A 22,149-nucleotide genomic window follows, 5' to 3' on the forward strand; every position below is an offset into this window, starting at 1 on the left:
ACGTCGAGCCCCTGATAACGCGCTCGCGGAAGAAATGGGAAGCGTGGAATTAATTTTGGTCTCCTTGGTATACGGAGGGTGGCGAAACCGAAATTTGTTTTATTTACCTCAATTTTAAATTTAGATCCGGTGCATTTGGAAAATAAACTTGGAATCGATTTTGGTCCCCTTAAATTAGGTAATTGAAAGATGAAGTCTGCTGGCCTGTATTTTCCTATTTTTCTCCATCCTTTAATTTGCCATATTGCATGGAAGGCAGACAAAATGAGGAATCAAGTGCAGTGGTATTATATACTTGGTATGGGTGGTTGGTAATTGCAATTTAAATGACATGTGTTGTTTTGTTTATTCCTAATTTTTAAATGGGGATCTCAGAAAACAATACTATTTTATAAAAGATGGTAATAGGTGGTACCAGTAATATGTAAATAGTAGTTTATAGTGATAGCTACATTTTCTATGTGGCAGTATAATGAAAAGTCGATTTGAATGAACATAAAGCAGCTTTTTTTGTATAGTTGTAAAAATATACTAATAACGTTACTCGATATTCACTATTATAATAATATCTCTTAACCCTTCGTTGCATACTGTTGCAAATATGCAACATATTTTTTCTTTTTAATTTTTTTGTTGTGACTAGCATGTGGTGCGATATAACTACTTTATCATGATTGGTATACATATCCTAGTGTGTAAACATTTACATGGATATCACGTTGAACGTTGTAATTCTGCAGTTTTTAAGTAATCATAATCGTAATGGCGGCAAAAGTGGAAAAATAAAAAAATATATTTTTTTTATTATGTTTCCCTTATTATTATTGTACGAGTCCAAAAGTGTTTTTTTTTTAAATCGAAGATGTTATGCAACAAAGGGTTAACAAGAGGATAACTTTAAAATATTTTTTCGCCTTATTTAACCTCTTTAAACAAATTAGTATTATTTTCATTGAAATACAATAAAAAACATAGTGTAAGCGAACTATACGTACCTTGAATTCGGCAATTGACGCAATATAAAATCAACTTGCCCCGACAACAGTCGTAGATCGAAATTTGATACAGACCGCGAAGCCAGAATGGAAAATAGGAGCCGTAATTACTCGAAATCGAATCGACAAGTGGGGGAACAGAGAGGGGAAAGGGGTCGAAGGGGGCAAAAATATGAAGATCGAATACGATGGAATAGTAGCCACTTGACCGAATGAAACTTTAATTGGACACCGAGTGCGCCTTCGCTTTAATTTAGGAACTGTGCTTCCGTGATTCCACCAATCAACCACCATTTGTCCCCCGACTAGTCTTGGGAAACACTGCAACATATTCCACCATTTTTAAGCGCGATGCACTGTTCGAACGAATGTCTTTCAGGGGTTAAAATTGATTGAATGAATTGATTAAATAACTGAAATGTTTATAAGAGATACGTGATTCATGTTTATGTTAGTTTTGAAATATATCTAACCGTACCTACACAACCCTCATCCCCTTGGAATATTTTACTGTCAATCATTTTTTTAAAAGTTTAAAAAAAAATTAGGATCCATTGGATTTGTCTAAAATCGGTTAGTAGAATTGATTGGATTTAAATTAGGTTTGATTCAAATTTGACTTAAGGATGACTGAGGTTTGCCTTAGATTATGTAGGGGCTACTTCGGTTTGATTTAGATTTGTCTTAAATTTAACTTAGAGTTGACTTAAGCTTGATTTAAATTTCACTTAACTTAAATTTAACTTAGGCTTGATTTAAGTTTGATTTAAATTTCAATTAGGCTAGGCATTGATTTGCTTTAGATTTAACTTAAATTTAACTTACGCTTGACTTAAATTTGATTTAGATTTGACTCAAATTTAGCTTATGCCTGACTTAAGTTTGATTTAAATTTCATTTAGGCTAGGCATTGATTTGCTTTAGATTTAACTTAAATTTAACTTACGCTTGACTTAAGTTTGATTTAGATTTGACTTAAATTTTGCTTATGCTTGACTTAAGTTTGATTTAAATTTCATTTAGGCTAGGCATTGATTTGCTTTAGATTTAACTTAAATTTAACTTACGCTTGACTTAAGTTTGATTTAGATTTGATTTAAATTTAGCTTATACTTGACTTAAGCTTGATTTAAATTTCACTTAACTGAAATTTAACTTAGGCTTGATTTATGTTTGATTTAAATTTCAATTAGGCTAGGCATTGATTTGCTTTAGATTTAACTTAAATTTAACTTGCGCTTGACTTAAGTTTGATTTAGATTTGACTCAAATTTAGCTTATGTTTGACTTAAGTTTGATTTAAATTTCATTTAGACTAGACACTGGTTTGGTTTCGATTTGACTTAAATTTCATTTAGGCTTGACTCAGGGTTGACTTAGCTTTGACTCAGATTTGAAACGCGTTTCACCAAGGTTGGACTAAAATCTAACCGAAAATTAGCTGAAATTTGATTGATTTTCGACTGACTTTGAACAACCTGTTTGTCACACATTTCTTATTCACGCATCTTCCTTAAGAATTATAAATAATCAAAACTTCGAACCAACATCAAAGCTTCAGCCTCATACTCCACGAAAAATGTTCTCTACCCGTAACACGATATATACTCGGTGATCTCTCGAATTCAGTTTTCCCAAAAACGTATCTTCATAACAGAAAATACTACTTCACATTTATTACTTATTCGCAACCAAAGGACCTCAGCCTGTGCCACAAATTACGCCCCCCCTCCCCTCGTACATCACGAATCCCAAATTTTACGACGACTAGAATCGTAGAAATAAAGTCACCATGTTGCCCAAACTTCTTAATTAAAAAAAAAACGCGTCCACCTATTTGTTTGCATCAAACATGGATATTCATTTTTAAAAAAGGGGGAATTTAACATACTCGTCGCTGACTGGTCGGCCGATTTTCATTTCTCTCGCGCCGGCGCACCGGCTGCAATATTTATAACGTTAACGTTGGCTTTGGTGCGCATAAAAACGAACCGAGTCGGCATTTTATTGCGATATAATGCGACAACGGGATAAAGTTTTTCGCCCGCGGCAATGTTATTCAATTTCCATCGTTATTTGATCGCAGCGATAATAAAAATTCCCCAACGACAGGGGGGGAAAAAAAGCGTGCGCCGCGACATATTACCACGAATCGAGACCCCTTTATTTCCATTTAATTTCGGCATTATTTAATTTCCAGCTGCGAAAGCTGTGTTCAGCTTCGGAAATCAAACGACAATGCCCCGCGGCGGTGGGCAAATTTTTTCGAAAGAGGTTCGGACGTATTTTCCATTCTGGGAAAAAACACCCTTGATGGCTGCGCCATTTGCTTTATCGTTTAAATACTCATCGAACGCCGTGGGTATTTCGTTGTAATGCCTTCGATTAAAAAGTTCTATTTTGAACCTTCGGGAGGAATAAATGAGAATTCTTTCTAACGGCTATGCTTTTCTACGTACGCGTGCCTTTATTATTGAACATAACCTCATTCGGGCTATTTGCTGTTACGGTCAGTGTGGCCAGATTTGGCGCTTTATCGCAAATTGGGCGATATTGAGAGCCAATTAAGCCTTAATTTTATGCAAAAACCGCAAACCGCTATTTCGGTGATTAATAAAAAATAAATTGCTCTTTCGCATTCAAAGACACAAAATTCGTCCATTGACACTATTCCCCTATCTCTAATAGTTCTCGAGATATTCCACAAAAATGATTTTTCAACCCTAACTTTCAACGCAGCTTTCTCCCCCCAAATATGAAAACGGGGAAAAATAAAAAAACACGTATTTCTTATTTTTCAGTCCTCTATAACATATCCAAAAATCAAAATGATCGGATGCGGACAACTAAAATACTCTCCTTGTGAGTTTTAAGTAATAGTAGATCGCGAGGCGACCGCCAGGCGGCGACCGGGCGAAGCGCTTCTCGCTTGCGAATTAGCACCGCGGCGGGAATAAGTGGCCGCCGAGGGCTCTGGAGTTTACAGATTGCAGATTACAGACTCTGAATCAGTCACGCTAATATTTCCGGCGAAGCCGAGGCGAGGACGCTAGTATGGTATAACTTACCAACATTCTATGTTGATTACTGTACTATTGTCATCAGTATTACCCAAATTTTTGTATTCCCAATTAAATCAGGTAGATGAAGGTCTTCCTGAAAAATGAAATAAAATTTTCTCCTGCGATAGAGGGGTACCTATTTTTGAGAAAAACGAGTTTGAAAGCGTTGCATTGCTAATGAGAAACTTCTGCGGCCTTTCATATATGTTTGGAGCTGCTGTTTGGCACGTTGAGAAGTGATTTTGTTACATTGTTGACTGAAAACACGATGAAAATAAATCAGTACGATCATTCGCAGAAACACCTAAAATCTCCGAAAAAAAAATAAAAGTTTTTTTCCGGTGCCTGTGCCGCAAATTCAGTTTCACTATCAAAAATATTATCAAATCTGTAGTTGAACATTTGCAACGGTTAAATAAACATTTTTCTCTTTCTGCCGTTTTACCTAACATTCCTGTTCTTCTTTGTTTCAGGTACTTTCCAGGCACTAATACAGTACGCGGACATGCTGTCAGCGCAAACAGCTAAGCTCGTAAGTATCCGCTAGAGCTTTTTCCCACCGTCCCCCCATTTCTCTACGTCCTTCTTCCTTTATATTTTTATATTCTTCGCCTTTTGTATCTCGCCGGTGCATATGGAGTTGCTTCTCGAGGCGCGTCCGACATCGTTTATCCTGCGCCGCCCCTCGGGACAGATCGAAATTTTTCGTGGAATATTTTTTCAGAAACACCGTGTCATCCATTAGCATCCGTAGCTCCAGATGCTACGACGAAAGTAATGCAAATTTTAATTGCCACCCGGTATATTTCACCGCGGGTAGCCCCGTAATTAAGTAATTACTAGGTTTCTATTTACGAGCAAGATATTCCCCGCACTGGATAGTCCCTCCGCTGTTTGAATTGGCGAATTTGCTGTTTTTTTTTGTTTTTTGTTTTGCTTGCGGTGAATTGTAGGTGTGCCGTGGGAAATTACGGTAATTAGGGAAAATGTGGGAAGTGATCAGAATGAAGGTCTTGTTAAGTAGGAAATTTCTTTGTTCAAAATTTTGGTCACGTTTATTGCAAAAATTGCTCAAAACGCGTCAAAAGATCCTTTACGATCGACCCGCCAATCGGCGTTGCGCGGATCTCGGAGACTATTCGTCCAATTGAGTTGGAATTTTGAGAGAATCTTCCTTTTGTGTTAATCTAAAGAAGTAAATACAGATTTCACGATTGCTTGGAAATATTTTTATCTACAGGCATTTTTGTAACTATTTTTTTCTGCTAAAAATCACCATTTTTCTTCGAACACTCACCATTTTGATAAAAATGTTTTGGGCTTGTTATTCGAGGGAACACCAGATCGGAGATCGGCGCCGAGCACCGCTAAACAATTTTTTTTAATCTTCAAAAGGTGTATAATAAATGCCATTAATTATATATTCTATTAAGTTCATAATTTAAAAGAAAAAAATTGCTAAATAAACCTGTGATATTTCATGCTTTCGAAATGGCACCCCTTAATGGTTGTCAAGGGTTGTGAAGATCTATATTTCTCGCATAACCAGTAGAGGATTCAGAGCATTTCAATCGATCTATAGCACTTATTCCTACAAACCACCAAAGTGACGACGGAAATGGCCACGATCCGCGCTATGCTCCAAGCTCCAATTATCCAGGTTTGCTACTCGCGCTCGTCCAGCTTCGCCACCGAACCAGCCAAATGAAAAAGAAGGGGAAATCGTGTGTTCGCAGCAGCACGAAACATATATCATAAATCAACTTATTTTAATCTGCCTGGCAAGACCCCCACTTCGTTAAAACTTTTCTCGGGTTTAGCCTGTGGAAAAAAGGCGAGCTTACGCGTGGGGTCGTTAATTACCCCGAAATTGTAATCCATACGCGAGGCGAACGAAAACTCCAGTCCGGCCACGATTAATGATAAAAATAAATAAACGGGCCGGGACCCCTTTAAACGCTGCTTGATTCTCCAAGTTGATACAAAAAAAAAAATGTCATCAAACGATGCTTTTCACCGACGAATTCATTCTCCCTTTGATGCCAGTCTGATTGGTTTCACGGGCCACGTGGTTGGAAAGTGGATGTTTTCTAATTGCGCAATAATAATAATAGGAGAAACAATAATATTCAGGTGTGAAGTTTCGCGAGCACTTATTCTGATACAAGATCTCCTGAGAATTAATAGGTTTGGGAAGAAATGGCTCGGTTCAGCTAAAAATTTTGCTTAATCCTTTCTCTTAACTTCTTAAAAGAATTCCCATACTTTTTCAGTTTGTCATCATGATGGGCGTCCTGTTTATCATTGTTCTTTTTCGAGCCAGTTCTATTATTAACCAAAACACTTGACAAAGATAAATAAGAAAAAATTTGCACTGTTATATATACTATATAAATATTTCATTGTTAATTCGCGAAAAGGGAAAATAACTATGTCAATAACACTTTCCATTACTGACTTTGTACATCAAGTATACATAAAACAAATAGCCAAAGACTCGCCAAAATAATTTCATACATTCTTCGTAGACTCAAAGTCACCCAAAGCCCCTTGAAATCCATCACTAATCACCATGAGCACAATTAAAATCCCAGACTCCCGCGGAATTTTGCGGTGGTACAATTATCGGTCCAATACTGTCAAATTTCCCGCGCAGTCCTTGGAGAGGGGGGCGAGCGAGCGCGGCCCCACTCAATATGGGAACGAGATACGAAACAATACAGGCTTTTTCAAGAGTGGGAGGGGATTTAGTTCGCAAAACGCTCGGCTGCACCTTCCGTTCGCTTTGTGGTCGTGTTCCTGTGACTTCCGCTAAATTGCAAAATCGCATTCGCGAGCCCCTCCCCCCCCCCCAGCAGGAACGAACCGACAAAGGCTTTTCCGACCGCGACGGGCACGTCCAAAGAGGGTAGAAGCGTTTGCTGGAAGAAAAAACGGATTTTCGTTCGGCGTGGTGGAGAGGGGCGGGGCGAATACCGAAATAAATAATGGGCGGAATCTCTGTAGAGGTAATCGAATTTCTTTAGTTGTTCCAGAGGCGCGCGAGTCCTCTGCACTGTCGACATATTCGATATAGCGGGAAAAAATCTAATTCGCGGCGCGTCATATTGGCCACGGTGCGAAAAAGTGAATCGCTAGCTGGAAGTCGGATTTGAAGGCGTGCACAGAGAGTGAATTAAAATTTTTCAGACCTGAACAATAGTAATGATAATAATAATACTAGTAATAAAACGAAGAAAAAAGAATAACTGTTTTCTTGTAAAAAAGAGCAAAAGAGAAATTTGTTATTGCTTATTGTCACCTCTACTTGACATAATCTTTTCTTTAGAGCGCGGGGAATTGTTGTTTCATCATGCCAATTAGCTTAAAAGGTGTTAGTATATTTACACGTGTCCTAAATTAACTATTTTCGGGCCGGAACTGCATATTTACCGAGCAACAGTGAAGTCAGTGGGAGGAGTTAAGTGAAGGGGCGGGAAATGTGGGCGTGGCAACCGCCCAGTGACCACGCCCCGATACTCGATCGCGTAATCTTTACAGTCTATCCAATTCACCTTTAAACCGAATAATGTATATAACTCGTTCAAACAGTTGCGGTTTTGAATCAGACCACCAGAAGATTCAATAGAAGAAACGTGATTGTTCTAAAATGAAGAGCTCGGTAGAACTTTCACAAACGGATATTCAGAGATATGTAAAAATTTAAATTCCCATGTAATTGCACGTAACATCGGTCGCGAGCACTGTACTCGTCGTGTAAATATTTTACGGGCTCCCTTTGTGTGATTTTCAAATTCATTTCGTCCAACTTTTCCCCTTACAGCTCTGGGCGGGGCCGGCGGAGATTTCATTCGAGATATCGAAACAGCGAGGACATTGTTTGTTAATTTCCCATTAATTCCAGCGAAAGAATCCCCAGGAAACATTGTAATTATCAATGTTCGTTGTTGCGCGAGTGCGACAAGTCTATGTTAATTAATTGCTGAGCAGCGAGCGAGACCCGTACAATTTCAAACTGATTATCAGCGCGAAAGAGAAATCGGGCTGAAAATTCATTAAAAATCTGTTAGAGACGCGGGAATATGCATAATCCGAGGCGCAATATTCCCGTTTTTTTCCCATCAGCGGGCCGAAATGGCAAGCCGCGGCTCGCTGACGTACAAAGAATACGTAATCTGGGTTAACAAAGTTCCTCCCGCCGACGCGCCCCCTGCCGCCTGGTTATCCGGAATTAAATTATTTTAATATCATGACCGGCTGAAACGAGCCGCGTCAAGCTTTGAAAATAGTTTGGCCAGAGGAGAGAGCCCCGCGTGCGTGGCTTTTTTCCGTTTGCGAAACAGAACTCTAAGCGTCAGAGGACTCGAGGCAGCTTTTGCGTTAACATTCCCTGGTAACCGGATTAATTTTCAAGCGCAGAGTCGAGCAACTTGTTTCATCCATCCTGTGAAATGAAAGGATATACCGAAGAACAACAGGGGAGATAACATTAAAGAAGGCAACCTCCTGCTTTGAGAACTGACAGGTGGAAGCACCTATTAGAGATCCAAGCATCACTTCCCAAGTCTGTATCAGAGCTCAGGAACACTAGATCCTGGAGACTTGAAGTAATCTATCTGTTCCACAAAAGACCAGGCCTTGTCCCCATAATCCCACCTGCGATTGGTGAATAGGTCAAGTGCAAGTGGAGATAGAGGTCATAACTACTGAAAGCAGAGGTCAACTGCTCAAAGCCTATGAAACCTGGTCGGCAGGCTAGTCGTTCCTCTCTTGTAACAGGGTTGGACCACGTTAGGACGTCTATCGTTAAAAGGACCTAACCCAGAGCCTTGACTCTACCCCGACCATTACTTCCCAAGCCTGGAATTGGGGTTAGGAGTACTAACCCGAAGTGACCAAGGCTGCGTTAGGACGTCCGTCGTTAAAGGACTGACTAATCAACATGAAAACCACCCCGTAATAATATGGACTCCTGACGCAGAGTCCTCTGACATTTAACTCCTCCCGTTCTCTGATATCCACGAGGGGCTCGCAAGTCCGCCGAAGGGGTAGCCTTAACCCACGTCATCGCCGCTGGCCACCTGTACGCAAACCGCCCTCGTAATTATGTATGAAATTCATTAGCCCGTGTAAATATGGTCGGAGGAGAGAGATACAGTCGAATGTACGCGCATGCATGTGCATGTGTAACAATACAGGGCCAGCGGTGCGTACGCAGGCCAAACACGTGGCCAGGTTTGCTCGGGTGCTTGCTGACCGCGTACCCGTGCGTGTGCCTGTGTGTGTTTGCGGCGCGGATGCCTGCAGGTACCCAGGGTTGAACGTGCATACGTAATTAGACCGCGTCTTTCCAGCCAGGTTGCATCGCTGCAACTGCATTAGCCGCGCGCTGCCAGTCGTTGTTATTAATGGAGATCAAATAGACCAGTGGCGAAAGGGCCAGTTTCAGGTGGCACGTTGCTCCGTCTCTTCGTGGTATGCCACTCGAACGCCTTTTATCACCTTGCAGAGATAATCGGACGGCTGATTAGGCGATCACTCAGGTCTGCTTTGGGTCACACTTTTTGGCCGTAGTTTGGCGGCTCGTCGGCGAGGGTGGGGATCAAGGGAGGGGGGTGATTTCGGTTAAATCGTTTGTGGAGGTAATTGGCTTTCGTTTGGTAGAGGGTCCTGGATTTTGTGGTAATTTCAGTGTGCAGGATGGAGGGCTAATTAGGTAGAGTGGTGGATCGGTGTGCAGTTTGGTGGGGTAGATCGCGTATATATAATTGGGGAATGAGGTTTAATTGCGGCGAGAAGTGTGGTGATTAAATAAGTTATACTGAAAACTTTACAGATTCAGACTCACCGGGTAAAGGTGGTCTCCCATCTTTCCCCAGTACACCGCCTCGTGATGCTTAACTTCGGTGATCTAACGAGAACCGGTGTTTTCCATCACGGCTATGGCCACTGGTATTTTGTCTCTAATATCGATGATAAATAGAAAGAAGCCATTAGGCATTAGTTGAAAACAGAACTTTAGGTTAGGTGATCGTTGCGCCCTCCTATCTGCGACGGCGGTATTCGCGACTCATGCGTCTGAGTTAACCGGTTACTCCAATCGGTGTTGCCTATAATTTCCAAATATGTACATAGCGTTCCTAGATTAAAATCTTCTGTTTCGTCCCTGTTTCAGTCGCTGGAGGGTCAGAACATCTACAACTCCTGCTGCACACTGCGCATCGATTACAGCAAGATGCAGAATCTGAACGTGAAATATAATAACGACAAGTCGAGGGATTACACCAATCCCACCCTCCCCACTGGCGACGCAAACTTGGACGCAGCATCCCTTGCTCTCGGTGGTGAGCTCCTTCCACAGTTGCTGATGGGTGCTGGGTCACAGCCACGCGCTAGAATACCCGGTGAGTACCAAAGATTTTTACGAATTTCAATGAAACACATGAGAATAATATTTGATAGATATACAGAATGTGCTTAGACTCAAGAAGACGTCGAAAATAGGTTACATGAGTTAGAAAATAATTCCTTTTTATTGTAGAGAAGAGTGTGATACATGGTACAGTATAGTCGAAACAACAGCAAGTGGTCACTCAAGGCCAGTTCCCCCACTACAACTTATTACAGGCCACTCCCACGTCGACACTGTGCTGGAGAGGCTCCTCCCACGTGGCCTTGAGGGACGACTTTATTTTCTTTCGACTGTAGTTGATACTGAATAGCCCATACCCAGGATTACAATATTAATTTCATTTAAATAAGGAATTGCTTTCAATGAAATTACTCAAGCCTACGAATCAGAGCACCTCAAAGTGAACTCCTCCTTTATTCTAAGCAAACAAGAAAGTTCCAAACGAATATTTCGAATCTCGTTATTTCCGTTTTCTGTCACTGAGAATTTAGTGTTTTAGAAAGTCAAAGTGTTTCACCTCTCAATTTCACTCGAAGTTCCACAAAATCTTGCCTCTCCCTGGACCCTGCCATCACGGTAAATATCGCAGTTTTTACTTTCATCCGCGCCATTCTTCCCGCCATTCGCTGGCGCAAGTTCAGAGACGATAGCATCGCCCAGGTAAAATCTAATTAACACCAGGGGAAGTGGGCGATCCGATAATAACAGCTCGTGTACACAATACCAGAGGCAGCAACTGTCTCGAGCCAGCGAAGTATCTATGAAATTAAATCTCGAACAAGTTTGCAACCCTGCCCGTGGGCCGCAGGTTTAACAGGAAATTTCCAGGAGCGTGTGCCGGTTTTTTCCATTATGAAAATTGAATTCCACCGCGGATTTACTCCAGCCCTCTATTATCCTGTGTGTTTCCATTATTCCGCTCGCAACAGCCCGCGGGGGCTTCAGCTTCTACTTCCTAAGTAAAATCGATCCTCTACGAGCGTTCTATGCCCCTTGCAAGATCCAACCATAAGGGAAGAATATTTATAACTAAAAGTAGAACCGCTTCCCAACGCGGCGTGGTGAATTTTTTTTTCGACGCCTCAAAATCGACAACGCAGGCTCCCCAAATTTGGCCACCATTTTACGTCACACCCTCAACGCGCACCAAACGTTGAAACGATGACATGGACGTTTTAGAATTTTTAAAAAATCGACTATCGCGCGCCGCGAAATTTTACATCGCCTTCGCCATGTCCCACGCACGGCTCGTAACATACTACGTGGATCGACGAGCCCGCCCGGGAAATCGATCGATCAATTAGCCTTGCGATTTCCGTGCCGTTCAGTCCATTAGAATTAATTATATTAATAGCAACACCGACCCGTTCCTGTCATTCGGACGTTATGATAAATTGTTATTTCGTGACTGGCCGCGCGAGCCTCACCCCTCCACCCACCCCTCCTCCCTCCCTCCAATTTGCCGCTCGTTTTCAGCTCCATTTTCGTGCGGGATCGAATTGCGCCCGGTCAGACGGTATTATTTCCTCGGGTAAATTAATTAATTGCACCGCAACCTGCCGAACGTGATACCCTCACGTCGATCGATGACGCAACAACCACCGTTTTGATTTTCCTCTTTGCCCCGCCTGCTCTTCCTTGCGTTTCTTCTTTTTTTTTTGTTTGCTGTCGTTGTTGCCGGTTAAGTTAAATATACAAGCGCGGAGAATTTTTTAGATGCTGAGGGACAGAGGTATTTTTGGACGTTTTTGCTTGGTGGAGCTGGGGTGGATGGGGGCTTGAAACTTCATTGGGGAAGATCACTTTGAGCTGCTACTTGTTTTTTTTACGATTGAGGATATATTGTGTTTTTTTTATAGATTGTTAAATTTTTAATATTTACTAGGTTGTTTAATGTGTATGCGACAAGTTGAATTCTTAGTTAATTCTTCTTTAATTAGGCTGTCACATTTTGTTTGCTACCAGTAGGTATGGTAAAGCAGGGGATTTATTAATGTTAATAAGTGAATCAGAAGCTGCGAAGAAAACCTTAAATTTCTTTTGTTATTCGACAGGTTCACCCCTTCAATTTTACTAGGATCAAAAATACAAACTTTTCGATCCTATTTGACAGAATCCCACTTTGTTCGTTTCTTCGTGAAATTGGAGGGTCTAAAATAGTGATAGCATCAAACTCACTGTTTTTTATTACATTTCGAGCACTTGTATTATTTTTTACTCTACTCATTTAAGGACTCCTGGTGTTTTAATGCTAGCTGCAATATTCTTGATCTCATCACTGCTCAACATATTTCTTGTTATTTTATATTTCTCTCTACGTACAAAAAACAATTGACCCTTTCACTGCGAAGAACTTGCACACAAATCACTTAATATGAAAAGCGGGCACACAGTATACTCGGAATAAAATCCACTGGCACCTCAAGTTCACTGGGGCGGGGCTAGCCCCACCACAGTGCAGGGTTACGCCCACCATGCTTCATCTACTGGTACAAGCAGTGGTGGGGAGTGGCCTCAAGAGGTCAGTTGATTTTATTTCTACTTAGCAACGGACGCTGTCCAGGACTTAAATTCATTACATGCAAACTTCTGTGTTCGATAAAATCCATTGAAATTCTCTTTTATTCAAAAATTTCAAACCCAACAGTCTTTTTTCGCTTAGTATAGTAACATATACGAAAGTATAGTAATTATAGTAATATATATATGGAAATATAAATCGAAAATACGCGGAAAGATTTTTTTATTTGGGGCTTCGTTTTCAAGATGCACAACTTGGAATATTTGTTAAGTACGCTTTTGACTATGATTTTTTTGCGAAATTGAGTTAGTAGCAATAATGTATTCCAATCAGCTGTACTAATCAGATAAAATGGGAAAAATTATTTTTTTTCCAATGTGGGTTAGTTCGTTTTTGCTCTCAATATCTCAAATATCAAATATGGCACAACTGCGGATGAAATGAATCGTTGTGGAAAAACAAGTCGAAATAAAATTGTAGAATGGCTTTTTTTTATCGAGGCATTGTTTTCGACAAAATCGAATATTTCCTATACTCGATGGATTTTGAAACTTGATTTTCTGGACAAACATCGCTCGAAAAAACGGTAATTGTACAATTTCGAGTTATTTGCGCCTAAGGATTCATTTTATCGTTGTACATATTTGCACTATATTTGTTGTTGCAGCTTGCCAATTACTAGTTTAATGATCGTGTACCCCATGAGATTTCAGAATCGATTTTCTCGAAAACGAAGTCTCCTAAGAAAAAATATTATTCCATATTTTCCACTTATTTATTTATGCACACTCACCCCGTTTCGTATTAAACCAGTTCTTTATATACGCCAACAAATATCCCTAAATCAGTAAAATAGATAAAAATAAAATCAAATTTCATCATAGTTCTATCAGCCGTTGCTCATGAACTCAACATGGGGCCCCGTGGAAGTCAAGAGCAGTGAAAGGGTTAATAGGATGAATAATTCTTGCATGCAAAAGCGTACAAGCTTTGACAAACGATGCTAACGATACCTTGTAAATTTCCTGAAGTAGAGTCCATTGCAGGGGCACCGGGTGTGCTGCCCACGCCCTTTGCGGCCATGCACGGCCTACCCTCGCCTTTGGCGGGGCCCTACAACGGGGTACCACCCGCTGGGGGGCTGGCCAGTCTGGGTGGCTTCCCCCTGGGAGCGGCTGGCCTCGGAGTCCGTGTGCCAACCAACGCGCAAACATCCGCTGTATTGCTCGTCAGCAATCTGAACGAAGAGGTAAGTGCTACCGGGAGTGTGGTCCGGCGGATCGTTGCTGAACGAACGCGTCGAGGACACGGTTATCCAAGATGGAAGCACGAGGAAAGGTCCACGAGATTCGCGTTAAATTATGGACCATTTTGGGAATTTTTCTGAAACGATTGGTGATTTTGACGAAATTAAAGGATAATGGTGGATGTTTTTTTTAAATGTAAAAACAAATCGAAAATGGAAAATATGGGGATTTATGAGAGAATGTGTAACTTTTTCTATAAAAGAAATTTCAGATACGGGGACGTTTTTTAGAATTATCGAAAATTTTATTCGGGGGTTTTAATAAATTTTATATTCTTCTCTGTTCATATTTGACGATTAGTTCTTTAAATTGGAATAGAACATTCGTGAAATAATTATTAATAATTTTTCCGTTTCCCAAAATTTGTTCCAAATTTGAGTTATTACTTTTTATAAATGAGTAGTCCGACGAAATCTCGCAAAGCATCGAATGTTACGTAACAAGTGGATTTCTTCGTGTTTTTCCCTCACCCATCGAAGTGCGCAGAATCGTCGACACGCGGTGTTGAGAGAAATGGACATTAATCAGAACTATGATCGTTTGCTCGCGGTCGACGAACTGTGCACTCTCGATTAGGCTAATTTTCGTTTAACGCTGAGAGAAATGGCCCACGAAATTGTTATATGAATGGACTGAAATTCCCGCATGCGTTCAATGGAATCATCAGAATGGGAAGTAATTTGCAACTGGCATCATTAAATTTACAACTTCTGTGATTGATTGTTCCGCAGGATCGGGCAGACCCAATTGCGCGATTTAATTTCTTGCGTTGAATCGCGGTGGATTTTTGAAATTTTCATTCAAATACTTTCATCAGAGAAAAATTTATAAATTTATAAAACCTTATAAATTAACTAAAGTAATCAAATCACATTCGACTCTTTATGTAGTATCCAAGATTAAAGTAGCCATAACTTTTTTTAATACCCTTAGCAAAACTCTGTTTTCAAAGAAAATCAACTTTCAATTCTTACCTGGTGCACACGTATTCAACTAAATTCCAAACCATTTTTGGTTTTTCCAAAAAATCTACGGAGAAATTTCCAGTTGTATAGGCACACCAAGCAATAATGTGGTCTGTAATGCGCATGCCCAAGCATAAGAGAAAAAAATCGACCGCCAAATCGTGAATTTAGTCATCACTGCTCGGACAGACTTCGCGCAGTGGGAGTGGAGGGGGTATAACTCCGCCCACTGGGCGGTCTTACGTCTGAGCATGCGCATTGGAGGCTTCAGCTTTACTCGGCACACTTAACCTCGATTCTCGGCCCAGTCATTTCTCTCAGCGTTCGCCAATGTACACGAGACTGGCTTAGGTACGTACGTGCACAAATTTAATCCAAATATAACGACTTAATTATAACGTAGCGCTACGTAGGCATCCCTTGCAGTTTCTCCGTCCCTCGACTCGAATTTCTCTTGCCGAACAAACCTCGATACTCTTTCTACTCTCATTCTCACGTGTCTGTTTTTATTCTCGTAAAAATGCCTCCACTTTTGTTCGTTTCCGTGTATCGGAAATGGGAGTATCGAGCGAGTGTCTCCTTCAAAGGGCAGGGAAAATCGAGGTCTCGATGCGTGTGTGCCCTCTCTATGTCACGAACCCCCCCTTTATATATTATTAACACCGCCCCTTGCCACACCCCCCCCCCACTCATTTTCGAAACACATATAGAAATCGTTCCCGAACGTGTTCTCACCATTCTCTGTTCCTGAGTAATTCGTAGCGTTGCCGGCTACGTTACTTCCGACGGGGCGTTTTTTGTTTCCTGAAAATGGAGAAGCTAGAAATTTTGGCGCAGAGCTCGGTGGAATTGAAAGCATTCGGATAGAAGTGTGATAAATGTTGCTTATTCTTGGCGCTGGTTAGTTTTGGGAATACAATATTGTTTTGGAAAAATATTTTTGGGAATTCAAAATCTTAGTTTTTATTCTTTCTTGTATCGTTTGGAGGGCAGTGGTAAATAGTATACAATGATTAAGATTAGAGTTAGTAATAGTCACTACTAATCATTTGCAATTTGCAAAAACTGACGATATTCAGATTCTTCTAAAAAATTAAATGTCCCCTATTTTTTGAAAAAAAAAACTCAATTTCTTAGAAGGGATGTTCGGTTGCCCGAACACACCGATTTTTTTGTAACTCCGTAGGTTCGTAGAGGACCTCGATACAAGTGTCAGGCAATTTTTCGTTTGTGCCCATTTTCGGTGCTTTGGGGTGAAACCATCCCCTAAATATTAATCAGTGTTTCCTATTTTCCCATAAAAAAATTGTTATAAAGACAATCGAATGGTTTTTCATGCTGTATAAAACTATGCAATCAAATTGTTTAAAACCTGTGGTGGTGAACATTTTACTGTTTAAATTGAAAATTTTGAACAACTCGATTGCACAGTTTTATAGAGCATAAGAAGCCGTTAAGTTTTCATTCTAATCATTTCTTACATCTACTATAATTTGCAAGACATACAGAAAAGTAGGAAAACTTAAAAGCAGCGGAGCAAAATTCAAAATTGGTTCATACACAGAATTATCTCTGAAAATATCTTCAATTAAAAGAGGATTCAAACTCATGTCTCACTTGTACCCCTAAACTCTATTTTGCCACCGCACAATCTTGCATCGCGCAAATCTGCTTTTACTCCCCCTAAAACATCGCCCATATCTTAAGCACCTACAATTAATAACGTCGACAGCAATGTACACTGCCCTCCGATTCAAAACTTTACAAAATCCAAGCACCTGTGCCAAAAACTGTACGACTATCAGCAACTTTAACTATACTCCTCTGCAAGAGAAACGAAAGGCGCCTCATTAAGAAAACTGTGTGTCGACGTCACACCTCGCAGCTGCAACTATTATCACTACTGTACTATAACTATGTGTACTACTATCGTTGCGCCGCGCGCACAAGCTTCTTTCAGAAGATCCCCCCTGTCTTCCTCCTCCGACGAACCAGACGATCGAGTGTGTATTTTTATTGTCTCTATCTCTCTTTCTCTCTCTCTCTCTCTCTCCCTGTCTTTCTCTCTCTCTCTCTCTCTCTCTCTCTCCTTTTTTAACTCTACGTGAAATCATTGCCACGTTACGGAGGAACGACGAAACCACAAGGGGGGATTCATATTGACGAGAAGGTCCCCCGGCTGTTTCTCTGCTTCTCTACCCTCTCTCTTTCTCTGTATTTTTTTTATCCCCACCTCTACCTGCTCTCACTCCTATCACGATTGCGGAGGGCTGACAGCCGAAGGAAAATCGAGCGGAAAAGTGAATTCCAGCTCTTTCGCTGTCGCCGACGTGTATTTATGTCGGCAGATTTGCGAGCCGTGCCTCGAACAGTGTATAGTACGTAACACGTCACGGGGGAATTGTGACTTTTGCCTTGCAGACGTGTATATACGTCTGTCCCTTTTTTTTTTTTTTTTTGCAAGATCAAATAGACTGTTTCATAATTATTTGACGGGTTTTGGTGAAGTTTTTAGTGATTTCTCGAGAGATTTTTAAGTGGGGAAATTTTGAATTTTGACAAATAAATTGCTATAGTTTATCCTCGACGTCTGAGGGTAAAATTTTGTATTTTGTGAATGGAAGCTTCAAGGTAAATTTAAAAGGAAAAATTAATAGCTTAGGGTAGTACGTAATTTTATTTTCGCTTCTTTCATAATTGAAACGCGTTGAAGACCAAATTTGTAATTAATGCGTATACTGTTTCCGAATGTAAGACTTTCTAAATGTCCTAAATTTAAGGAAATATTACTTCTTTGATAGTATTGCCTTAATTAAAGCAGCGATTGAAAATATTCAAATTTAATATGTCCAATACTTTGAAACACAGCAGTTTCAAAATGGCTTAAAATAAAAAGGGAAATTAAATTTGTAGACTGCTTTTGTACTCAATATTCATTTTTCCACATTTACTACTCTTCAAATATTCCCCACAATCTAAAAATAGAAACTTCAAATCCAGTACTCTTTTCAAATGCAATCCTCCTTTAAAAAAATAAAAATAGAAGTTTTTGAGTTTTCGAAATTATCTGAACGTGAAATATTAATTTTTCTTAGAAAGTACCTAATTTCTTTTTTACTAAAAACGATATTTTGCAAAAAATTGTCGCCACCAGATTTTTTAAAAGTTGTTACTAGTCAATTTTATAACTTGACATTACTCACCTTCCATTTTATTGTCAAACAATCGACCTTCACTCAAAGAATCTTCTTATAAAAAGAGATAAAATGGCGCGGCTCGAAATCGGTATTTTCGACCACGGCGAAAGGTCTGGAAAGCCCCGAAGAGTCTAACGAACGTCAATCGTGAAACTTGTGCGCGTGTGCCAACACTATACATTGAATCCTATTATACTCGCTGACTACTGACTGGACTCTGTCTGTTCTCTGTGTAGATGGTCACGCCTGACGCTCTCTTTACCCTGTTTGGTACGTCTCTACATTTATATTATTAATTATATTACATTATTAATTATTATATTTACACGCGCGGGTGCACACTGACACTGTCCAAACGCACACACAGTCACACAGAGCACACTGAAACAGCAACACACTTTCCACGTGTGATAAGAACCGTTCGCAAGCAATTCTTTTGGAGAGTGAAGAGACGGGGCAAATAAAATTGAAGCGCAGTCGTTTTTTTTTTCCATATCGAACGATACACCGACACATCGAAACACGAACAGAAAATGTTTGTCTCTATCATGATCGTCACTTTCGACGTTGTCATGTCGCAAAGTTCTTTTTCCTTTTTCTATTTTTTTTTTTGTTGTACATTTTAACAATGTGGAGTTTCGTTGAATGTGTCTCTCGTTTGCAGAAAGCTCGATCATTGTCACTCTCCTGAATTTTATTCTCAATATCTCCGATATTCTCGTTTAACGTTTTTTTATTTTAATTTTCCGATTATTTTCGTGATTTCAACTTATTTTATCGCTACAGCTGTTTCATTCGCCAACTCCATGCTCACATGATCCACCATTCAGTCATGATCATTGATGTCAGCGACACATTTTTTTCATGTTCTCTATTTCCAAGCATCTCTTCTAAATTGTTTCGTTAATATATATATATATATTTTTTTTTTAATTAATATCAGTTCCAGACACCTTAATATTACATAAGCTTTCGCTTATTTTACGTAATTCCATAGGTGCTCACTTCTCGGGCGTCGAACGGTTCAGCTGCCCTTCCCATGTTCAACAACCCTTTTGGGAGCTAGACTTTTGTGCACGCACATCCAGTGTAACGTGCGTTGAACGCCGATGGGCGTTCAACGACTATAGTCCGGTATATGGGACCAGTGATTCCCGCACAGGGTGAACGCTCAGCGTTCAACCCCTTCACCAAAAGGGTCAATAAAGTGTCACAGTTACCGGAGCTCTATAGTTTCATATTTTCAGTGTATTGTCATGAAACGTCCGTAAAATGTGTAACAAATCATCTTCAAAAACATTAGGTGGTTTGGTGAGATATCATAAATAATCAACTTCTTATGAAACCATAGAGTTCTATGAATATTTAAACGTGTGCAGCTGAATCGTTTGCCCCGTTGCATGACCCAAGTCTTAGTCCGATCGTACCCCGATCTCGGTCGACCGAATTTATTGTCCCGTTCATCTTCGACAACCCTTAGACGCCGACATTATCGAAAAAGCAGCCCCCTACCTCCCCCGCGGGGAGCGATTCGAGCTTATTAAAAGTAATGTTTGCGTGTTGTGCATGTAGGCGTTTACGGGGATGTACAGCGTGTGAAGATCCTCTACAACAAGAAGGACTCGGCACTGATTCAGATGGCCGAACCGCATCAGGCGCACTTAGGTAACTATTTTTTTTTAAAGAATTTCCCACGCGAGGCTCGCGCCATTGAAAAATTTCGGATCACGAAAAACGCAAAGCACGATGCTTGCAGATGGAGGATTTTTCAATGGATTTTGTTAATTACAAGTGACAATTGCGAATGGATTTTTCATTTTAAAAAATTCCTTGTTTGCAACAGCACTGACACACATGGACAAACTGAGAGTGTTTGGGAAGCAGATCAAGGTGATGCTCAGCAAGCATCAGACGGTTCAGTTGCCGAAAGAGGGCCAGCCAGATGCGGGCCTGACGAAGGATTACACCAACAGTCCACTTCACAGATTCAAGAAACCTGGCTCGAAGAATTACCAGAATATCTATCCACCAAGCTCGACCCTGCATTTATCGAATATTCCGTAAGTGAAACTGCTAAACGCATTATTGACCGAAATATGAGCGTATGGAGCTGTAGTGAGTTTTGTAATGCGCATGCGCGAGTAGATGATCGGAAAGTGGGCGGACCTTACGTCCGCCTATCACAGGTGCGAATTCTGTGGGCGTGGCAGTACTAGAGTCGAGGATTGGCGGGCTGTATGGGGCGTTACTATGGGGCGTTTCCCAGCCCCTCCTATTGGTTACTCCCACAAACCTCACTATTGCTCGGAATATCTACCTATAACGTTACCAGTACGAGTTTCTCGATATTTATGCTATGCAGCATTGAGCCTGACAGTGGTGACTGTGATTATTCTAAAACGTGGTTGTTTTTGAACGCTGCTTTCAGTGCTACTGTGACCGAGGAGGAAATCAGGGATGCCTTCACCAAAAACGGTTTCACCGTGAAGGCGTTCAAGTTCTTCCCGAAGGATAGAAAGATGGCGCTCATACAGATGCCTAGCATGGACGATGCGGTCGCTGCTTTAATTGTAAGTGCTTTGGTTCAGTTTCAAAAGTTCTGTGATAAATTCGTATGGTATGGCCAGTTTTATTCTACGCAATTATTTGTCAAAATAATCTATGGGGGTAACATAAATTATTCCATGGGGGTAACAGCTGGAACTTTGGAATGATTTGAATTATTACTTATTCTTTTTTAGAAACGAATGCAAGACGTTTTTAGTGCAGGAAGTAATGCAAGCTTAATGCTGCATTTCCTTCCTTAAATCAAGCAATCCTATGAGTTTTTGATTACTTCCTCTTTACATAAACTGGTCATACTGTATATGTATCTTCCGTTTGATTAAGAGTTAGCCATAGTTGTTCAATAAAATTCTTCTACACGGCAGCAACTATTATGGCACCTAGCATCGTAGGATAGGACTTGTCAGGTAGGAAATTGTTGGTATTCAGGGCTCTGATATGAGGCATATAAAGTTTTTAATTAGAGTACAATGCGGTTAATTATATAAAATGCAGTTATTGTTGAAAACTGGTTAATTCCATGTTTCCCTCCACCAAGATTGCAATCATCGTGTTGTTTTATATTGAATCATTGCTGATGAAGTCATTTGCATTCACCATTTATGAAACGAAATTTCGTTAAAATTTGAATTAATTTAGCTACTGGTGCCAGTTGATCTTGATGAAATGAATTAGCTCGTTATTAGAAATGAAGTATTAAAATTGCACACCATGGGACCAGTTCTATTTAAAACCATGATAATTGCTTGCTGCTTCCTTGCCTACATTAAAAATTTCTTGTTTAAACATGTGCTGTACTGTAATTATGGTATGCATTTAGGAGACAACCCAATTGAACAAATTAAATCAAATACTAAATTCAGCATGTTCATTTATAAATCATTTTCCAGGTCAAATCATTATATTTTTCTATAACATAAATATTCAATAGCAAATATTAAATAGCGTATCGTTCCTACTCGAGTTAACTATGACAATAATTTAATCTGAGAAATGAAAGACTATACAAGTGCCTACTTTCAGAGTTCTTTTATTGTAGAAGAAGCAGTTACTTACACAAAGGTAAAATAAACTAAGTAGGATAAAGAAAATACTGTGTTAATTAATTACGCTTGTCACAAATGC

At 40.2% G+C, this 22,149-nt stretch overlaps 1 protein-coding gene across 12 annotated transcripts in view; it reads left to right on the forward strand.

The window, feature by feature from the left end:
- Heph (polypyrimidine tract-binding protein 1 heph) overlaps positions 1-22,149 on the forward strand; it is a 793,543-nt gene that overhangs the window by 754,474 nt on the left and 16,920 nt on the right. For 9 of the 12 annotated variants that reach the window (XM_076827760.1, XM_076827759.1, XM_076827761.1 and 6 more), the window contains 7 exons: positions 4,531-4,589; positions 10,233-10,461; positions 14,022-14,239; positions 18,696-18,729; positions 20,032-20,124; positions 20,303-20,519; positions 20,888-21,029. In XM_076827760.1, coding sequence (XP_076683875.1) covers positions 4,531-4,589; positions 10,233-10,461; positions 14,022-14,239; positions 18,696-18,729; positions 20,032-20,124; positions 20,303-20,519; positions 20,888-21,029 — 992 coding nt within the window. The remainder of the gene's footprint in view (positions 1-4,530; positions 4,590-10,232; positions 10,462-14,021; positions 14,240-18,695; positions 18,730-20,031; positions 20,125-20,302; positions 20,520-20,887; positions 21,030-22,149) is intronic. The other 3 variants (XM_076827762.1, XM_076827771.1, XM_076827764.1) reach the window with 2 other exon arrangements.

The sequence above is a fragment of the Andrena cerasifolii genome, chromosome 15 (genome assembly GCF_050908995.1).
Source record: "Andrena cerasifolii isolate SP2316 chromosome 15, iyAndCera1_principal, whole genome shotgun sequence".
NCBI classification, from domain to species: domain Eukaryota; kingdom Metazoa; phylum Arthropoda; class Insecta; order Hymenoptera; family Andrenidae; genus Andrena; species Andrena cerasifolii.